Source organism: Lycorma delicatula, chromosome 2 (assembly GCF_047948215.1).
Source record: "Lycorma delicatula isolate Av1 chromosome 2, ASM4794821v1, whole genome shotgun sequence".
Taxonomy (NCBI): Eukaryota; Metazoa; Arthropoda; class Insecta; order Hemiptera; family Fulgoridae; genus Lycorma; species Lycorma delicatula.
Window position 1 is genome coordinate 138018332 of NC_134456.1, and position 22869 is coordinate 138041200.

Here is a 22869-nt window from a genome sequence, read left to right on the forward strand (position 1 = left end):
TTTCCTAAGAGATACAAACTAAAGTATATTAAAAATCATTCTACTCTAAGTTACAGGATCCATGGTGACCATATCTACCCACCTCCCCGACCAACTGTAACCAAAATTAAATGTCATTACCGAACTGTACTCAAAAATCATTGTACTAAATTTCATAAAAGTTGGTTAATCCAATCTGAAGATATGAAGCAAAAAGATAGTTGATGAAAAAATAGCAAAAAAATTAGGCTTATTACTCTCCAAATTCCAATGAAATTGCCCAAATACATAACCAAAGTTACGTACTAAATATAACAGAATCATCTAATTAATTCAAGAACGTGATTTTGAGTCCAGAAACAACAAAAAAAAGAAACACTGTTTCTTTTTTTTGTTAGAGGGGAGAGGGCAGTAAACTGCCCTCTCCCCTCTATATAAAGGTCTGAATAAAATTAAACACCATCAGGATGTACCTTAGCTACCTAAGGAGCATTCAATAATATGAAAAAATTTACCTACTCGTTTAAGTAAAATTTTGAGATACAAAATCTACTCTGAGCCCTTATTTTCTTATCCCTTCTCTGATTAGGCCGAAATTAAACATCATCAATGATGTCCCATATACAGAGATCATTCTGTCAAATCGGATCTGAATTGATCCTTGCAGTCTGGAGGTATCGAATAAAAAAAAACGCTGACACACATCCTTCGGGAATTTTCCATTGCTAAAATTGCTTTTTAGTTTGAGGGGATGAAAGACCCCTGACGTGCAAAATTTGACCATTGAGCATACTTTCCCTTTAAGTACTGTACAGCTATGAAGTACAATTATAAAATAGGGGAATAAAAGTGATCAACTGATGAATTTATAAATTCATCTACTTCTTTCTACTACTTTTCCTTAAAGTTCTATAAGAATATCGGTAAAATAATCATTCAAACTGGATCAGCAGTTTTAAATTGAAGATGTTACAAACACATGGAATGTGGTTTCCCCTTGGTTGTGGTTCCCTTAACACAAAATTAATGGATCTGTTTTATTTACATAATATACTGAAACAAATGAATAAAAGTAATTTACATATCACACAGTTATTTTGTATTTTATTTCTTTTAAACGTTTTTTTATTTTAAAAAAATGTAATGTAATTATACATAAAATTATTATTATGCATAAAAGGGAGGGCAAGTAACAGCGTAAGTACATAAATATGATAACAGTAAAAATAAATACAGATAAAATGGAAATATGATAAGTAATAATAGAAGAACAATGTAAAAGTAAATTATAAAACACATGTTATAACATATTGTAAAAGGTTATAGATTAAAACATAAGTTATTAAAACATGTTTTTTAAACGTATGCATGTTCAATGTAAACTGCCCTTTCGGATTTCAGTCTTTGTTTGGACTTCAGTTTGTTGACAATTATATATTTACATTTTGTTATAAATATTTATATTTACACTTGGATATTTATTTTTAAATATATATATTGTTGACAAATAAATGTATAACCACACAATATATATATTTTAACAGAGTTTTAAAAAAAAGACGAAAATTCATACTTCAACTTAATATTTTTTCAATTCAATTAAATATCTACAATCTATCTGCTTGTCAGAACAATAAATAGATCTGTTGAGTGTCTATATCTGATATGAAGGAGAGGAAGTCCATCGATAACTATTAACTACTTAAAACTACATTTTACTCTGGTCGGCAACCTGTAACAGCTGCTGATGGATGATAATGAAATGAATTTTTTGTAGTGTGTGGGAAAAACCATATCTAACTGGGATTTGATCCCACATCTCCAGATGAAAGCCAGAGACCGCTAACAATCTGCTATGGATTTTTATATATAATTTTATTTTCTTTGTTCAAATCTTATTTTCCATCAAATGACAGATCAAATAATTTTTTTTCTTATTTTGAAAAAGGAAGATTTTCTTCCGGTCCTATTTTCTGTTTTTCCGCATTAACTTAAAAGAACCAATTTAAAATAAACAAAATTTCACTAGACAGTTATATGAACTTAACACCTTTTTTCCTCCAAGAGGTGGAGGAAACCCATTTACAGGCTGTTATACAGAACTTGTACACATCTCTCGTTACAGGTACTTTGGGTCTCAGTGCTTCTCCTAACAAGCACTCTGTACAATCTTCCCTACGGATCTGAGTCTACCTCTGATTTCAACTGTTTCCAAGCCTTAGCTTTTGACTCACAAATAAGTCCTGCGAGCTCTTTCCTGCACTTCCTGTATTGCATCGCATATATGGCTCAAAGAGAATGCAGGTACTCCCTGATCATTCACCTCCTCGCCCTGTGACATTCCTGCTTTTTTTTGGCGATGTCCTGGATCCACCAGTAAGCAGATGGATGTCCCAATCTACTATACTTCCACACCAAACCTGCACAAGCCTCTTCTAAACATCCTGCCAGGCGAGTAGTATTTTCCTCAGCCGAGGTAGCCCCACGCACACCACCGAGATCAAGGACATCTGCGAAAGCCTCCTCGCCTAGATCCCTAACACTCCAGCTGTAGAACACTGGCAGCACACCTCCGTCATGGCCATTGCAAGATATTGTCATCAATACAGCCTGGCGATTGCCAACCTCTAGGTGTTCACCAGCCTGGTGTCCATACATAATACCTGTAGGTTTTATGTATGGACACCAGCCTACAGGTGTCCAGGTATTTTTATGTCCATACATATAACACCTGTAGTTTTTATGTATGGACATAAAACCACCTGTATGGTAGGTGTTATATATGTACATAGCACCTGCATATACAAATAAAACAGCTCAGCTATGAAGATATATTCTCTTTTTGAAGATTTTATTTATTTTATTGTAATCATCGCTTAATATCAGGAGTACTTTTATAGAATAATGATATACAGCCAAATGTTGTTCTAATATTAGAAGTATTTTCATGAAAATAAATAAATAAATCGTTTATTCTGATTACCACATAATAAAAATAACACATTATAGAGATACAAAAGGAATCGGTAGATATACTAGTACATGGATTAAAAAAGGAAGGAACTGCTCCAGTATTTTCCTGATAGATTAAGAGTAAACAGAATAAGCTGATCAGAACAGCATCACAAAATACGAATTATTTATAAAATAAGAAACAGTTGCAATTAAAATCCACAATATTATTTAAAATATACACACATGAAATAATTTTAAGGTAAACACATGAAGACACTAATAATAAAAAAAAAAATTTATAACAACTCAGTTGTAATTAAAGGAAGTTATTTTAGCACATATTTACTTTTGACACACTGATTAGGATGCAGAAAATTCAGGGTTTTTTTTTTACTTTTTAATTATTACTATTTAAAAATTCATTAATAGAACAATATTGTTTTGGAAAAAGAAAATATTTTAAATGTATTCATTGAAAATTCAATTGTGTTCATTAAAAATGGTGAGGAAGGGCTTATGGCCCTTCCTAATAAACTTAAGTATTCTGCTGAGTTAAAAAAAAAATAGTTTTGTTATCTGGTTTGATAGAAGCAAATATAACTATTCTTTTAATAAGCGACTAATCTTTATAGCAAACATAAAACATTTATTAAAAAAACACAAAGATATTTTTTTTAAATATACAACAAAGAAAATTAAGTGATAACTTACGATTAAAAAAAACATATTCTGCTTTTTAGAGATTGTTGTATAATGACAGCAGCAATTTCTTAATACAGTTTCTCTGTATTTATATTAGTTATCTTTAACAAGATATATCTTTCTTAAAAAAATTCTTGTAAATCACTTTTTCCAAAAACGGAGAGGTACATGTTTATTTCAAAACAAAAAAGTAAAATAAAATTAAAAAAGTAAAAGTAACTAAACAAATTGTTATAAATACGGCCAGCCACCTGCTAATAAAAAGTGGTTGGCAACAATGAACCATATCATGCAACCACTGTAACTCTGATCACATCATTATACCTAGTTATCAGCCATCTTGTTGCCAGTGCATAACGATGGCAAACAATTCAACCGTTTGTGAAATCTAGAAAGCAATTATATTTCTCAATGTGAAACGCTGTAATTGTTCCAAAACTCATCGTTAACTGTGTTAAATTTACAGATCCCCATTAATGTATAAAGAAAAGGTAAGGCGATAGTATCACCAGTTTAATGAATCGTGCAAATTTTCAAGTACAGATGAGTGGAAGGCCTAGTGTTCTACAACATGACATTACTGAACAAGTGAAAATTTGCATCTATTATTTACATCTGACTTGTATATGTATATTGTCTCTGCTGTTTATTATCTGACTAAGGAGGATTGGCAGGACGAAGGAGGTTTAGGTGTAACTGTCATATGTGTCGGGCAAAACCATTATGAGTGAACATGCACTTAACTGGCTATGGATTTTCATACTCAAATGTAGCGCAATTTATTTATGCTTGGGAAAAAATAATATGGGCAATAGCTTTAAATATTTTACATTAATCTATGCATTTGAATACATCAAATTTTACACTCGACGGCAGTAAAATAATTTTCCACTGTGCAATGAATTATAAATAGATAATTTCAATGATGTTATGCAAAAAAGTTGTTTTTTTTATCGACCAGTGTAATTAATCTCATTATTTTACTTTCTTTTCCAGTTGTCATCGATAAAATTTTAAAAGCTTTTATTATCATGTAATAAATTATTCTGTACATTATCTACCTAATTGCGATAAGCAGTAACAATTTTATCTTTATTTTTTCCTTAGCTTTTAAATTTATACACATAATAATAATTTTTATAAATCCTTTTATAATAATATTCTTTCTCTTTAATTAAATTTATAAAATTTTTATCAAATCATTTTGAGTAATTTCTTTTCTGGTTTTTTTGTCAACAGCACACAAATTCTGTTCAATTTTCCTTTAAAACCAAACCACTGCCTTATGTGTATCCTTAAGTGACTGAATTCCAGTTGATTTTTTCAAGTAACCAACAGCAATATAATATGAGATAGAAAAAATCTTATAAAACCAAATAATGAACATCGGTACTTTGATTACTCGATAAATTAACCTATTATTAGACTTCAGTGTATAATCCACTCAAATGCGCTCTTGAATTAAAAGTATTACTTTCCCGGCTATAGTCCTGGGAATAAACCTAGGGAGGGCTTTGGCAAATGGAAATGAAGGGTAATGATACTTGCCACCCACACCATATAAAATAACAATACATACAACAGCATTCTCTTAGTCACTCTTACTTCAACCCCAACACTTAATCTACATGCAGGGGCCCTGTTAGCTGAGCAACCCGGTTCAAGGTTGGGTAACCAACTCTAGTGGGGAAACTGGATCAACGAATAACTAAATGTGGGTGGTCTAGGACTTAGTTCTAGGCCTGCATCCTTTAACAAAACAAAGACGTCTCAGCCAGTAGCAACCTAAATCATAAAAGTTGTAAAGTACGGAAAAATGAATCATAATCAGACTAGCCAGGATGCCGTAAATTGGGCAGCCCTCTTATATGAATAACCAATATATTATGTATTTAAATTATTCAAAGAAAACAAGGGGAAGTAGTCAGACAGGATAAAGGACAAGAAATGGCTAGGTGGACCCAACACACTTAATGAAACAAATGAAAAGACAAAATAAGGAGAAGACTTTCTGAGCTACATAATTATACTATACAGCTGTATAGTATATGTATGCTATATAAAGGAAAGAATACCTAGTTTGATCAGGGTATTTTGTAGATCATGATCCTCCCTAAACAAAAACATAATTTTATAATTTAGCAATAGCTGGGCTCTGTGGCGCGAGTGGTAGTGTCCCAGCCTTTCATCTGGAGGTCCAGGGTTCGAATCCCCGTCAAGCATGGCATTTTCACACACACTACAAATCATTCATCTCATCTCTGAAGCAAATGCCTAAAGGTGGTCCCGGAGGTACAAAAAAAATATATATATATATTTAACGATTAAAGCGTGGTTCCCAAACTTTTCTGACTCACAGCATCCTTTTTCAATTAAAATTTTTCCATGGTGCCCTACTCTAGGTAAAAATATAACTACTGGTAAGTAATAGATAAAAATAAATAAAACTAGTGTATCTATCTTCATTATATAACTTTTTTATTTTTATTTTATTAACGTTAAATTAATAATTATAAATGTTCAATTAATTATGAAGCTTTTACAATATTTCACGGTCGCCCATGTGAAGAGGCCGAGGCTCCCCAGAGCACCATGGTGCAGTTTGAGAATCACTAGATTAAAGAGATGTATATTGGACAATTTTTTATTAATATCTCCAGAATGAATGGACAGATTCGAATGAAATTTGTCAAGATGATTTCTATATATGGGGGGATTGATGCCATTTAATTTTGGTCAAAGGGGCAGGGAGGTACAGATTTTAGGGATGTCAAAATTTTACTCAAAGGTTAGGTACATTTTTTCAAATAATTTAATGTTCTTTTAAGTAACTAAGATATTTTCCGATGATGTTTGGTCTTATTCATACCCCCATAAAGGGGTAGGGGTGCAAAAAACACTTCATTCTGTATTTGTCATTTTTATACTTGTACATCACATTTTTGTACTAATTACACGATTCCATTACATTAATATGTCACTTTGGTTATGTATTTGGGCAATTACTCGTACATTCAGAAATGGGGAATAATAATCCTAATTTGCAAACTATAAATAGAATTTCATTTACTGTAATATTTGCATGAAAAACCGCTATTGATATACACAATTAGTTCTATACATAAATTGTCCACACCAGTGGATAAGTTTTTAGGCAACTGTATGCTGGCTTTTTAAACTATTTAGTCTGAACGATTATCATTATGTAAAGGTAATTAGGTATTAACTATACATTGGTGCTTAAAGAAAGCATCTGATAACCGTAAATCGTGGCTCAAGTTATATTTACCAAACATCTATTTAAATCTGCTTGAATCAGATCTGAAAGTTGACAAAATCCACTCGCTAAGAAGGAAACATTTTTAAAAAACACTACCCGTAAAAATGGACAACAGTTCTTTAATAGGTCCGCTGTTACTTTTATTATGCAGAGTATCAAAAGCCTTTTTAATCCCCCTTAACATTTTAATGGTAAAAGATAAAAAATTGCAAATTTTCATAGTACTTCCTATCCTAACACTATTTGTTATCCAATACCTAATCACCCTAGTGTTTGTAAACTAAAAGGAGGAAGGGGTTTAAAAATTGTTAAGAATGTGTAAAATTCTTACTTTTTAATTACTACTGTTTAAAAATTCATTATAGAACAATATTGTTTTGGATAAAGAAAATATTTTAAATGTATTCATTAAAAAAATTCAATTGTGTTCATTAAAAATGGTGACAGAAGCATAACAAGGTCCTTCCTCATAAGCTTAAGTATTCTGCTAAGTTAAAATAGTTCTGTTATCTGTTTTGATAGAAGCAAGTTTATTTACAGGCAAGAGAGGTTTCTCTTGCCTGTAAATAAACTTGAGTGAATTGGAGCTTCATAAAGTGATCCATTAAAAACATTGAGTAGTAAAAATTTGAAGGAACACTGTTTAAGATACATTTAAAAAAAATTGTAAAATGGGAACAACACTAAGTTACTGGGGAGTTTTCTTATCTTGACTTTTCCCTTTTTTCACTCATTAGCTATTTTTTTATTTTTACATTTTGAGAACACCAATGAAAAACTTGGACACTTTTTGAAATGAAATAAAATAATAATAGCTATCCTTTTAAGAATTATAACTAAATGTAAATGAGCAACATGCAAGGGGTTGACATAAAATGTAAGCATGCCAACAGCAAGTATTTTACTTTGAACCTTCGGTACTTACGTATTAACACCACCGCAGCTACAGCTTTATTTAAAAACAAAGTAGTCAATCGGATTTCGGTGGAAAATGAATAGTCTCTTTATTAATTTTAATAAATGGTTATTTATATTTATTTATTTTATAAATATAATTTAACCAAACTTAACTACTTTGTTTTTAAATAAAGCTGTAGCTGCGGTGGCGTTAATACGTAAGTACCGAACCTTCTCCTCAATTATATCATTTATGCTGTCTAAACTTGTTTTCCTAATTCATTAATTTCACTTTATTGCACAATTTATTTTAAACATCATGGATCTAATACATGCAGAGTACTGCCACGCCATTGGATCCTTGCCACCAAAGATGCATGCTACCAAGGCAGACATCAGAACAGTTTTTATGTAACTAGAGTACTTTAGCTCACAAGAAGAACCTTATACTTCCTTTACAATTTTTAATAAATCATTAAACCATACAACAAATCTTCCTACCAATTTATTTAAAAAAACAATAAAACAATTTAAAAGACTTTCTTTTACAGAAGCAGAATTACTCTTGTAAAAAACTTTTTAAATGATATAAATTAAATATTTTTATTTTAAAAACTGAATTCTCTGCATCTCAGTCCAATGCGTATTTAAATATTAGCTCAAATAATTTTCATTAATACCTTCTGAAATGTGAATTTTTTTTTATTTATTTATTTTACTGATAAACTAGTTACAATTATTATGTTTTACAGTGCAAATTATAGCTGCTGCAGAGATGGCTCACATCTGTACACAGCCCAGATAGTAAGAACAAATAATATATAACACAAAGATAACTTAAATCTATTCTTATTTGTTAGACTTAATTATCATTTAGACTTAGAATCTTCATGTATTTACATATGCAAATTTATATTCATATATTTGCTTATACAAATCCTGGGCAGTTCCTATTTTTTTTATACATGGAATAGCATATCTATCCATTCCTATAAATCTATAAGATTACATAAATATTTTTTTTTACTAAAAACAAATACATAATTTTAATTATCACCTTACCATACATTTTTTATAGCAATTGTCTACATTTTTCCGCATCAATTTATCAGAATAATGAGAGAATGAAAATGTCCACAATTACATTTCATCAGTCTTAAATACAAAAACAGATAACATCACACCACAATATTACATATTAAAGTATATATTTACAAGAAGCACACAAACAAATTACCATCTTATCCCATCTAAGCTAGGCCTGAAGTGTTGTGGGGCTCTGTGGGATGGCACAATACCATTTAGAATCCTACCTTGTTTTATTCATGTTCTGTACAATATATCTGCGCAAAATATTTTATATATTATACTATACCATCAAATTTTCACTTTCCAACAGCATGGTAAATATAAATTTCTTACTCATTGTTAAAATTTAATAATCATTTCAATATTAGTAATTACAGAAAAGAAATATGTAAGGAGCCAAGTCACTGAAATCATACACGGAAAGTAAATAACAGATATGAGGCCACAAGTATAGTTTTCTTATATCAAACTCCCCTATACATATTCAGAGAAAATTTAAATTTTACTTTTCTAGCTACACAGTTATATTGCATAACTTTGTAGTAAATTATACAAGGAAAAGTATGCAAATCTGATTAAATTTTGCAGTTCTTATTGTTCATCCCCTCTACAAAAAATAAAAATACAATTTAGCACTGAAAAATTTGAGATATATATATATATATATAAAGGGTAGGAAGATACAGGTCTTATGGATGGGCTCATACCTCAAAATTTTACTCAAAGAGTAAATCAATTTTTTACATAATTTAATGTTCCTTAGTAGCTAAGATCCTTTCTTATGGTCTTGAATTTTATTCAAACTCTCATAAAGGGGTGGAGACAAAAAACACTTCTTATTTTGTTCTTTCTGTAAATTCAGTAACATTAATGTACGGGGTGAGAGATAAACCTAATTTTTTTTATAATTAATTAATAAATTAAACTATGATCATATATCCCATTAACAAATAGAACATTTCTGATCACAGATGAATATAATCGCTAAGTTACAGGAAAAAGTGAATAAAATAAAAATACTCTTATTGGCAAACTACCTGAGACATTTTTTATAATCTTAATAATCAGCTGAAACTAAAAAAGTGACTAAATAGACTTTTAACCAAATGTAAGCTGATTACTGAAATCAGTATATACCAAAAAATTCTATAAATGAAAGAAATATAATTGTTTATTTCTTTAAAAAATTAATTGAATGAAAAATAAATGAGGTAATTTTAATAATTAAAAAAAAAAAAAAATATATATATATATTTTTATATTTTTATTTAGATTAAAAATAAAGAAGTAGCATTATTGTTTTAATGTATGATTTACAATATTTAATGTATGTTTCTGGTTACATTAGAATAGAAAAAAACAATGATGAATAGTTGAATGGCGACTCTTGGCATATTTTGAAATGTAACTCTTTATACTTCAAACTTTATTAATTTCTGATGTTAAACAGTATTTACTAGAAAGTGAATAATGCAGTATAGTAGCATATAAAATTTGGATTTTATAGAAATTTTCTGTCATGAAAATAAAAACAAATATCAATTGTATAATAGAGAAGCACTTATTCATACATTTTTATAAAAATTTGAAAATGCTGCTATTTACTTTATCATTAAGCTGACACAGTATAAACTGTACAACTGCTACAATATACTGGAAAGTACAAAATTCTAATTTTGGTTAATACCTTTCAAATAACAATATATTAATAAAGTGATTATAAAAAAATGTAATAATTTTTATAAAAACGCTTTTTTATCACATTTAATTACCTTAAATATAGAAAATATAGTAATTCATTAAAAGGAAGTACTGTCAAATAATTTAAAAGTAACCTAAAACAGAGAGAATGCCAGAATAACGAATTTAAACAGAACCACCTGATGATTCTAACAGATCAATATAAAAATCAATAAATTTAGTCCTGTTAATTATTATATTATAAAACTGTGGGTTGTTATAAACTAAACAAAGAACAATAAATTAAATACCGACGATAACCTTGATTATGAAATTCCATATTAGAAATAAGTTTTGTATAAACAGAAAAAAACAATTTTAGCAACACAAACCAAAATAGTATAAATACCTTCTACAGAATTTGGAGAGCTCAAGAGAATAATGTAAAATGCTATTAACAAATATGTTAAAAACTTCGAAGACCAGTCCATTGCAGTTGACATATTGCGAGGCTATTTAACAGTAAGTGCTGCTCAGTATAACACTGATTAATACTAGAAAGAATGTTAACATTTCCTTGAACTATCGATCACTTCAGAAAAATCGATATTTCTTAATCGATCCTCAAACACAGCTGAAAACCGGTTTAGAAGTAATCGTGTAATGTTAATAAATTTCCCCGTACGTTACAATAATAATACTCTCTAGAATGACATTTACTTCCTACATTAAAGTGTCTTAGTTTGAAGTAACAATAGTTCTCATGATAACAAGAAAACATTTTTGTAGAATGAAGACTAAGTCACTAACTAAATAAAAATTTATTTACTAATCCGTTACAACCTCATTTTTAACACCTGAATATAAATAATATGACACTAAAATGTTAAATAAAATTCTTGTAATTAATAATTTTTAATAACGTTTGTATAGATCATCATGGCAAACATAAAAAGTTTCATATGCAATCAAAAATCGTATTATTACTTTAAAAGATAAACTTTTGAAAAATGTCACATTAATTAACTAGTCTACAAAAAAAAAATGTTCTGTTACATGCATTCAGTAAGCTGTGTTAGTAACTTATATTTTTTATAGTATTTTTGTGCTGATTGCAAATCTCTAAACCAAAATTGAATGGAGGACAGGGTTTATTACAAACACGAATTTAAAAACCTGATTTTTTTAAGGAAATATGTAGCCTATGTTGTGTAATTATGGTTACTTACATTTCCCGTCTAGCCAGGGGATCCCCTTTGTTCATTAAACTCATGCTTGTGAGAATAATAATGATAAATAAAAATTAAAGCCTGTTCAATTTACAAAAAATATCAGTGTATTGCATTTTCTTCAGAGCAACAGTTTGGTCAATACACGAACCGAAACATGAGTGGTCGGCATCCATCTTAAAAATATTAATTATAGCTGGTTACCCCGTCCTTCGTACAAGTAAAAATGTATTTTGCCCGGTTCTTAGTGTTACCCGACAAACACCACTGCGAGGTGATCATACTTCGTTTCTCTCTTTTTTTCTATGTTATGTTTTATAGTCAAGTAACTGGAGGCAGATGTAGCCAGTCTCCTCACGCGTATCAGTACCAATGGCTGTGTTGGTTGAGATACCAACCGTCGTTGGTAGGTTGAGGTAGGTACACCGTCGTACCCCTTAAAAATCGAAATTTAAAAAACCTGAAAACGCTTTTTATATATTTATCTGAAGAGTACTTGCAAGCCCAAATCTACTGAACATCTCGTTTAGTATAGCCAGAAATGAGAAAATTTTCGATCATTGTTCAAAATAGTTTTACCTTTAAAAGTCTAATTGCAATAAGTCTAGAAATTTTTTTTAGATATCACATGAAGTTACTCACACCAAAAAAAAAGTTGACATCATTTGTTACAGAGAAATTAAAAAAATAGTAAATTTCATCGATACTGCATTTAACCCTTCAAAGTCGGAATTTCAGAAAATATTCTCTTATTGTTCACTTATACTATAAGGTGCATACAAATTTTCATCAATTTATCTTCGGTATGTTTTGCTGGGCGTTGATTATAAATCGGTCACGACATGTTGTTTTACATATTTATTTATGTAATACCAGGTTACAGAGTAACCAAGCACTGTGACACTGTGTCAACAGTACTTTTCAAAGATGCCAAGGCGTCTGTATACAGGCTGACATAAATGTGCAGTCTTGAACAGACTTAGGCTCATATAAAAATATTATGATATTTTTCTTCCCCAATACGTGTTTTTCTTTAGTTTTCCTGTATTCAGCCCTCTGGAATATCCCTTTTCAGTCTGCAGCAGTAATCGACAAAAGTATCTGGGCTCCATTTTATCTGGTAGCATGTTTTCATCATTATATATCCTGGTGAAAGCGTTCACCAAGCTCATCACTTACATCGCCAAAGTCAGGTGGAAAAAATCCGAATGTGAACGTAACATCTGTATTTTTAGAGACATATTGCACCCCATTTTTTTATAGTTTTCAGGAAGTTCACACTGATTCTACATAGTTCTCAGTTGTTTTTTTTTTTTTGCCCAGGAATGATTTCATTATAATTTGAAGTAATATCCGTGCTGCTTCTCAGATTCATTCAAAGTTCAATTCCTTCATTTGCTTATATGTTATGTAAATTATAATTCCGCTTACCGAATAATGTAATTAATTATTATGTTCTAGCGCTTCCGGAAGTTATTTTTCCATCTTCAGAAACATCTGATAAACTTGTATACAATTATTCACTTCACATAATAATTTGATGTATATTAAAACAATAATAAAATCAAATTCCATAAATATAGCAATCGGTCATGTTATAAAATAAGTCATACATTTGTACGTCTTGTCAATATAAGTATCTCAATTGTTTTGTCCATGGTATGAAGCAGTTTGGCCAACATACGAATCAATAATTATTGTTTAAATAAAATATCGTTTTCAAAATTTGTTTGTTAATTTATCAGTTTGTTTTCATTTAAGTAGATGTGGAATTTATCTAAGATATTGGTTTTATAAGTCTTTTGAGTATTCAAGGATATTAATAAAATTATTTGGATCATAATCATGACCGTGTTCCATGATATGTTTGTCAAAATTAGATCGTTCTTTGTTTCCTTTAATTATACAGTTGGTGTGTTCTTTAATTCTAATCAAAAAAGAACGATTAGTCACATCGATGTATTCTAAATTGCATATAATAAGACCTTTTTCTTGTAAATATCACATAATGATATTTCTTGTTAAATTTGAAATAATTGTGTTTAAAACAAAATTTTAATAAATTTATGATTTCAAATATTATGTTATTGTCTATTTTTAATTTATTCAAAGTATTATTAATTTTATATCAATAGTTTTGTTTGTATCAACATTAGTATACATGTCTTTTATATTCAGTGTTATGAGTTTAGTCTTATTATTTATATTATTAATTATATCTACTAATTCATAGCTATTTTTCAAATTGTATTTATTTTCGATTTTTATATATTCTTTTAAAGTATTAGATATACATTTTTAGTAAATAGGTGGGCGAGTTAATATAGTTTATTAGAGGTCTTATGGGCATATCAGTTTTGTGTACTTAATGTAATGCCTTCAATGTGGGGGCTTTTGTATTGGTTAATCTAAATTTATTTTTAATGTATTCATCCTTGAAGATATATTTGAATATTTTTAATATTGGAAATAATATCTTTTTTAATATTGTTTGAGGGATCCTTAATTTTTTGAACTTTTTTATCTTCTATTAATTTGTTAGATTTTTCAATATATAAATGACTATTAATAATAACAGGAGTTAGTTTTGTCTGATATGATAATAAATGAATTATTATCCTTTAATTTGTTTTTTTTATATTTCTAAATGTATTATAGTCTATGTCGTATGTTTACAATGATGATTTAAATTATTATTATTTTTGATATTATCAATAACAAATTGATTTCTTAATTTGCTTTGGTTATCTGTGTTACTAATTTTAAATGTATTGTTTTGCACGTCTATGATAGTGTTCTTTATAATTTTATTTAAAATTGGTAGAATAAATTTGTATGCGTGTTGAATAACGTTAATTTCTTTATTATTAAATTCAATGTTTGTAGTATTGACCACATCCGCTCCAAATTTATGTTACCGATTACTGGAACTTGCAATTCTATCTCGTTTTTCCCCTCCTTCATCAAATCATTAAATTTTCTATTCATGTTAATATATTTATCATTCATTAATCTATTGATATTATTTTCAATTATGATAAATATTTCGTAAAAGATTATGTAGCCCATAATTTTAAAGTATATATTATTTTAGTTTTATATAAAGTTAAAAATAGCCTGAAGTGTTTTAATCAAGAAATTCGCTAAAACTTCGCCAGTAAGGGTCCGCGGAATTGGACGGCACAGCGAAGTCAACGAACTATGTTTACAGTTCTAAACGACCTAACCTAAAAGTAAAATGAAAATGGGGATAAAAATTTAAAAATAAGCATTAAAACAATATATTTCAGTTCAGTTAGATTTGTAATAAAGACTACTTTCAAAAAATACCTCGAATTTTGTTAGACAATTTTTTCCTTCCATTTGATGAACCGCGGAACTCGATTATATTACTTTTTCCTCAAAAAGGTGGGTTTACGAATCGCGCCACTAGGTAATAATAGGATCAGCACTTGGATGGTTGGGTTGGCCTTGAGATGGCCCCTGAAAAGACGGAGATTGTACTTATCACCTCTAAGAAAAGACGTCAAACACTGTCGTTTGAACTGGCGGGAAGGAAGGTTGATCACAGAATTGCCATTAAATACCTTGGCATCTGAATTGATGCCCGATTGAGATACGGAGTCTATGTTATGCAAAGTTGTGAGAGAGCGGAGAGGACAATGCGTGCGGTTGCCATCTTACTTTCGAACACCAGGGGCCTGGAGAAGGTTATTAACAAATGTGGTGTATTCTTCCCTCTTATATGAGGCAGAGATTTGGGCAGATGTTCTGAGGTATAAAAGGTATATGGGAATACTTGCTGCTCTGAATAGGAGATGCTGCCTCCGGATTTCGGCAGCTTATCGTACAACCTCAAGAGAGGCTGCAGAGGTGCTGGCTGGTGTTATGCCAATTGACCTGCTAATTGCTCACAGAAGGAAGCGTAGAGAATTAAGGATGCTTCCTTTTTCAGAGAACAAGAGATTGATTGTGGCCAATTTACAACAGTTGATGAATACTTGGTAAGAACGGTGGATGCGGGAGAGAAAGGTCGGTAGACTTACCGTCTGATTGGGAATGTAAGGAATTTGTGCAGTAGGACTCACGGATCAACTGATTATAGTCTTACGCAATTCCTGGCCGGGCATGGTGATTACAGATCGTATCTGTTTAGGTTCGCTCTTGATCATTCAGACTGCTGCCCGGCCTGCAATGAGGAGGAAACTCCGTACCACGTCTTTTTCTGTTGTACGAGATTCCAAGATGCACGGAGGTGCATGCTGGATGCCCTGGGTTGGATGGACATGTTCAGACCTGAGGATTTTCAGCAGATAATGCTTCAGGATGTGAAGCGGTGAACTATTATTGCAAATTACAATAGAAAAGTTTTAGAAGAACTCAGTAAAGCAGAAAAAACTCGTAGGAGACGGTGAGCATTGGCGCGCCCTGCAAAGGAATGAGGCTTCGGAGGATGCCAGGTTGTTGGACAGGTCTGCGGCTGAGTGCCTTGCGGGCCCTCTCGAACATGAGGAGGGTCGCTTTGGTGTGGTGAGGCCGTGGACACTCCACTCCCGGTGCCTGAGGGCGTTGCTCACGTTTTTAATGATTATGGTTGACGGTCGCGTGAATAAGTGATAAGTAGTTGATTTGTGTGTAAGAATTGCATTATTTCTGTAAATGTAATATGTACTACATATAAATGAATCAGGTCGGTAAGAGTTTTGTAACAAATTTTTCTATTGCCTATTGTACATATTTAAAATTTTTTTTAAACAAAATTCTAAATTAATAACAGATTTTTATAATAGAAATGTAGTGCCTTACCTTTTTTTATATCGGTATCATTTTGTTAAAAAAACATGTTATTTATATTACAGAAATTTTTGTTTTTTGAGAGGAAGAAATGATATTATCTGCGGGTCTCTTACCGTACGGTTTACAATTTCATTGTAATTTTTTCGGGTGATTTTGTTTAACCAAAGGAGAAATATTTCTTCTTTGAGATTTAAAAGTTAATTCACCATAACAAAGATTGTTAGGATGATTTATACTGCTACAAGGCATTTTTATGTTAACAATGTACAAAAAATAGTATGTACGAAGCACAAAAAAGCAATACACTTCTGTATCGGAAAAAGTAGGAATAAATAAAAGACCAAACTCATGATGGTATTTGTATGAAATCCATAACGAAACTGATTCTCTGGTTTGGATTATTCTGCAGTAAAAACAGTGACTGAAAAAGTAACGGGCGTTTCAAAAAGACGCAGCCCTTTGTTTGACGACGTGAACTTACTACGAAAACATTAGTCGCTAAAATACTTGCACAACAATATTCAAATTACCTTTAACTTTACAATAGATGTTCAAAATGATTTCCCGTGATTCCGATGCAAGTTCGCACACGTTTCATATCATTTGCAGCCGCTTTTCGTAGTGTTTATTCAGTAATGTTTGAAATCTCACTTTAAATGTTAGCCTTCAATTCGTCAAGAGTACGAGGATTGTTTTTAAAAATTACACTTTTTAAATACCCTCAAAGGAAGAAGTCTGCTGGTGTAAGATCTGGAGATCTTGGAGGCCACAACCCTTTTTATATCAAACCACGGCCAAAAATTCAGGTAACATATCCAGCGTTTCATTAGCAATACGACACGTTGCGTTATCCTGCTGGAACCAACATTCTCGTTCGTGTAAATCTAAAGTACCGATAATATAAATTGTTCGATGAAGTTGCAATAAACCGCACCATCTACAGATTCGTCAAAAAATAAAGGCCCTATTACATCAAGCCGGGAGGTCACACACCAAACACAAATTTTACGTGCGTGTAATGGTCGTTCGTGAAACGCGTGAGAATTTTCAGCGCTCCATATTCGGCGTTTTGGCTATTAATGTAGCCATCCGAGTGAAACTGTGCCTCGTCGCTGAAATAAACATGATCCAAAATTTTAATACCATTATAATCAACAAGAGAACGAAACCGACGACAACACTGTAAACGTTTTTCTTGGTCTACTTCTTTCAGTTCTTGAACGACACCGATCCGATAAGCATGCGATTGTAATTTTTTAGTAGCCCTGAAAGCTGTTGATAGTGAAAGCCCAGCCTGTGAAGATAACTTTCTGATCGAGTCAAACGTTCTTTCACATCCTTCAGAACTTCTACTGTTAACAGTGACGGTCGACCTGACTTTTTCGATCGTATACACTCCTAGTTTCACAAAATTTATTAACCAAACGCGATATTGTCTACTTATTAGGAACTGAAGAATTGAGAAATTTTATCCGAAACTCATCTTTCACTCGTTCGTAAGATTTATACGGGCAATAATAAACACACGTCCGTCCTTGGAAAACGACATAGTTAACACAAAAGAGACGAACTTATTATGGTATAGCACTAGCGCATATGAAGGACATTTCAACTGTTACAAGCTGTTAACCTGAGTACAGTGTTGCCAGCTGACATATAGGAGAAATAAAATTTACATGACTTCCACATTCTTAATCTTAGGGTTGCATCCTTTTTGAAACATCCCGTTATAACGTGATTATTTCAGCAATAAAGGCTATTAATTAAACAGCATTATTATGATAAATTTATTTCTCCTGGAAGTAATAAGACATAGTAAACAGTAGGTATTGATGTCATTCTGTTTGATGTGTAACAAGATATTAGTCACATTGGTCACTCCTCCAAATTCTTTCACTTTTTGAAGTAATTTTTAAATATATTTAATTTATAAAATTATTTTGTCATTTTTATGAGTGACGATTACAAAAAAATGAAACCCTTAAGAGTAATTTTGAGTGATATTAGGATTCACTTTGAAAAATAAATAAGAATGAGCCAAAATTATCTTTGTAATAAAACTCTTGTAGACCAGCATTGTTGTCGGAAAAAAGCATACAATAATGGTGCAATTTTCCATTCAAAATAGCAATGACATCAAAATATATAGATCAAAATAATATTACATTATCTTACTTTATGAAGATCATGTTTAAACCTTTAATTAACTAAACTCTTAAACGAACAAAAAAATTTAATTTAGCTAATGTTTCTATGTTAAAACAATCTATTTTTCATTGAGACTTGGATATACTTTACACGCATTTTAATAATAAAGTTAAACATTCCAAAAATATTCCTCGCTGGTGACAATCGTAATGAATTTGGCTTATTAGGAATTTTCTAACACCACCAAAATTTCATTCAGAAAGATTTCTTAGGTGCAATTATTTTTGCAGTTTGGTCTCTGAACTGGTCATAAATGAAAACAGTGGTGGCGGAGGGGAATGATGTGGTGACTGGAACGTCACTAGGCGGGTGTCTTCCGCTATGGGGTTGGAATGGTCATAAATGAAATTCATCACGTGCTGCAAAATACATGAAATCATTTTTATCCAAGTTTTAAACATAATCAGAAAACCATACATGGTATTCAGATAAATTTGTTGTTATGAGAATATTAAAATATATTCTAATATTATATATTTTTTGTTTGGCCGAATAATTTGAGGGCATTAAAATAAATATTTTTTAAATAAATGAAAATAATGAAAGACGACGTTTTTTTTTAATAAGTTATTATTTGAAAACTCATTGACACAATAATATTGCTTTAATAAAACAAAACATTTTAATTTTATTTTAAGTTGTTCGAAAGATGTTTTAAATGGCTGTTCTTACTAAAAATACCAACAAAAACATAAATATAATTATAAGCTCTTTCTTGTATTTCAGTTCTCTTTAAAATGATATGTTACAGTAACATCCTTTCTATTTAAAATTTTACAGTTACTCTCCTCCGGATAGTTGCTTGGGATATAATGGTCTGAATGAAAAATAGATTGTTTAAACATAGGAGCATTAGCTAAATTTAATTTTTTGTTTTAAGAGTTAAGTTAATTATATACATGATGTTCATAAAGTAAGATTAATGTAATATTATTTTTATCTATATATTTTGATGTTATTGCAGTATCTGTCAGCAAGTTTATGATCATTCTTTTCACTGAAGTGGGCATAACAGGAGTTTCATATTCGGATGTGGTGCGAGCATGGTGGACTAAACAATTTTATTACGTAACAGGATGGTATGCCTCCTCTCTGTAAGGGATCTCTGTTAAATGTTTTATCCAAACAATGGATCGGTCAGCACAGACAGTGACAGAGCTTGTTTGTAGTTGTTCCAAGGTCACCTGATCTGATCCCACGTGATTTCTTCCTTTGGGGTTTTATAAAGGATCTGTGTGTCTCCATTACCTACTGATCTACTGCATTCAAGGCACAGATTTGAACCAGCTGTTGCTTCCATTAATCCAACATGTGGTTAAAGCATGGGACAAATTCTCCTATCAATTTAATGTGTGACGCATGACAAAAGGTGTTCACATTGAACACTCGTAGGAAAAAACTGTAAGAGTTACTTTATTATTTTATTTGCGATTCATTACTGTAAGTCAAAGTTAAGAGATATTAATTGGCTTTAAAACTCCAAAACTCTTTTATTTGAAAAAAAAAGATAAATTAATTTTTCTGGTTGACTTCTAATCATTTGTTCTGTTCTTTTAAATCTTCTAAATTTCTTATTTGAATATAGAACATCTGTGATTTTACATAACCCCACAAATAAAAATTCATAGGAGTAGGATCTGGAGGCTATTCACCATTTTGTTTTACCCATTGCTGAAGAAATGTGTCAGTTCGTTAATTCCACGTGAATGTGGCAAATGTGATAGAGTTCTGTCTAACTGCATAAGGGAATTTTCCAGTATTTGAGGCACTGCACATCCTTCTAACATATCAAGGAAATTATTTCACATTTAAGTTTTTTCAGCAAAAAAAACTATTAACTTTTGGGCTGTCATGTCGTTGTTCTATAATGATAGATGGAGGTTGTGAACCCTGTAATAGAACATTATATTGATGAATCATTCAAATATGAAACAATTTCATTGCTAAAAATAACATTTAAAAACTCTTCTCTATGATCTAACCTATCCAAAAAACTATAGTGAATTCAAATTGTTTTTTCTGTTATGGATAGATTTTATGTATTACCTGAATTTTATAAATGGTAAATCATAATTTTTTAAAAACATTGTGAATATCTGTGAAATCAACCTTGCACCAGGAGACAAAACTGCTACTGATGATACAAAATCATTAGATATTTTGCAAATTTTTTTGTCAATGACATTTTTAGATTTTTTCCTTGTGTAATGAGTCATCTAAAATCATATATCCAAAGTATGATTACTGTAAATAAAGTTTAGAATTTAGATTAAGGCTTCATTGGTCTCTTTTTCTCTGTTCTTATCAAGCTGCAGGTTGGTTGGTAATGAGTTACCAGAGCATTTTCTCTTGAGCCATTCTCTCTAGATGTCCTTAGCTTGAAAATTTATGTCATCCATGATCTTATGTTCTCTAGTCTACCCTTCGTTTGTGGTTTTTCCCTTCAATCAGCCTCTCAATAATTTTCTTCAATAAAAAAACAAAATAATTTTAAAAACAAATTTCACTTAAAAGGAAAAAATAATTTTTCCATAACTTCTTTTTGAAATTGGAACCAAATTTTAAATGAGTTACAAGTACACAAGTTACAGATTATAAAATTTGTTTGAATTCGGTGCCAATTTCAAAAAATATGTTTTAAAAATTGTATTGAGAGAATATGGGAAAAATTATTTTTTCTTAGTCAATGCAGTCTATTTTACAAGTATTTACTTTATTAGGCAGATTTCATAAGAAAGCTACCTATTGTATTGGGTACCATGATTCAACTTCTGGAAAATTTTGACATATCTTCGCATTTCACATCCCCCAGACCTCAAAATCATTGTCAGCTCAAAAGTTTATTTATATATATATATAATTTTTTTTTCTTTACTTTCTTGTGGACACGATAACTACCGTAATTTTGCACCAATCACCTTCAAATTTTTCCTTAAAAATAACTCATATCAAAATCTTGGTCGAGTTTGTTAATGCCCAAAATCGGACCAAGTAAGTGGAAATGGGAAGCTTTTTCGAAAAAAAATATTGCTATAACTTTCTTATTAAGTAAAATACGGAATTTGTTTAAAGTTCCTACTATTCGTTGGATAAAGGCCGAAAACCTACGTAAGTAACATTTTTTTGATATCACCAACCATTGGTCCCGGGGGTGGAAAAATTGAGGTTTTGAAGATAAAAAAAAATCATTCCTCTCTTAATAGGCATAGAATCGAATCGGTTAGTCCTCTAAACATTACATAAAACGTTCGTCTGAAACAATTTTTGATATGACCAACCGTTACAGCAAGGGATGACCAAAATGTTGCTGGAATTGTAAGTTGGGGTTTGTCATATGCTAAACATGTGAAACTTCTTTCATACGCAACCATTGTCTTATTGAGTAAATTTGAAGTTTTTCTTAACTTTAAGGCGGAGATCTTTTTTATCCCCTACTTAGCACCGGTGAAATCTACTCCACCTTCCGGCTTGCCGAAAGGAATTTTTTTTTTGAGTCTGTTCAATTTAAAAAAAGTTTTTATTTATGATTAAATTCACCACATAACTCAAAGTTTGTGCATGAGAATTTAGGAATGGACTTTTTGTAGCATATGAAAAATGCTGTATCAGGCAGAGATTCAGACATGGTTATTTTATCTTCTGGATGAAAGACTGTTTGAAATTATTATATCATTATAAAAAGAAAATTTTAATGCATAATTGCATGTATACAGAAGGTAATATTTTTATATATGAAACAAGATAATTGAAGTATTAATTTTTTTTTATTCTGGGAAATGGCAGAAAATATTTTTTAATCCATGCAACTAATACAAAATACAAAAAAATGATAGAAAATTTACTATCACAGCACAAGAATTTGGAGAATCTGTCTTTAATAGACGACTTCAATTCTGTAGATAGTGTGAAGGAATGACTCAAAAAGAAAACCAGATTTAAAGACAAAACAAAAAAACCTTTGTAAAAAGAGAACAACCAAGAGATTAAACAAACATTGTTATGCATATAAAAAGATTCAAGAGAGTAAAAACAACTAATAACTCATAATCTAAC

At 30.7% G+C, this 22869-nt stretch overlaps 1 protein-coding gene across 2 annotated transcripts in view; it reads right to left on the bottom strand.

Annotated features, from left to right (window-relative positions):
* Nucleotides 1-11126, bottom strand: part of rtv (QVR superfamily protein rtv) — a 32232-nt gene extending 21106 nt beyond the window's left edge. For both annotated transcript variants that reach the window (XM_075356296.1, XM_075356297.1), the window contains exon 1: nucleotides 10992-11126. In XM_075356296.1, coding sequence (XP_075212411.1) covers nucleotides 10992-11085 — 94 coding nt within the window. In that variant the 5' untranslated portion in view covers nucleotides 11086-11126. The remainder of the gene's footprint in view (nucleotides 1-10991) is intronic.
* Between the last annotated feature and the right edge of the window lie 11743 nt (nucleotides 11127-22869).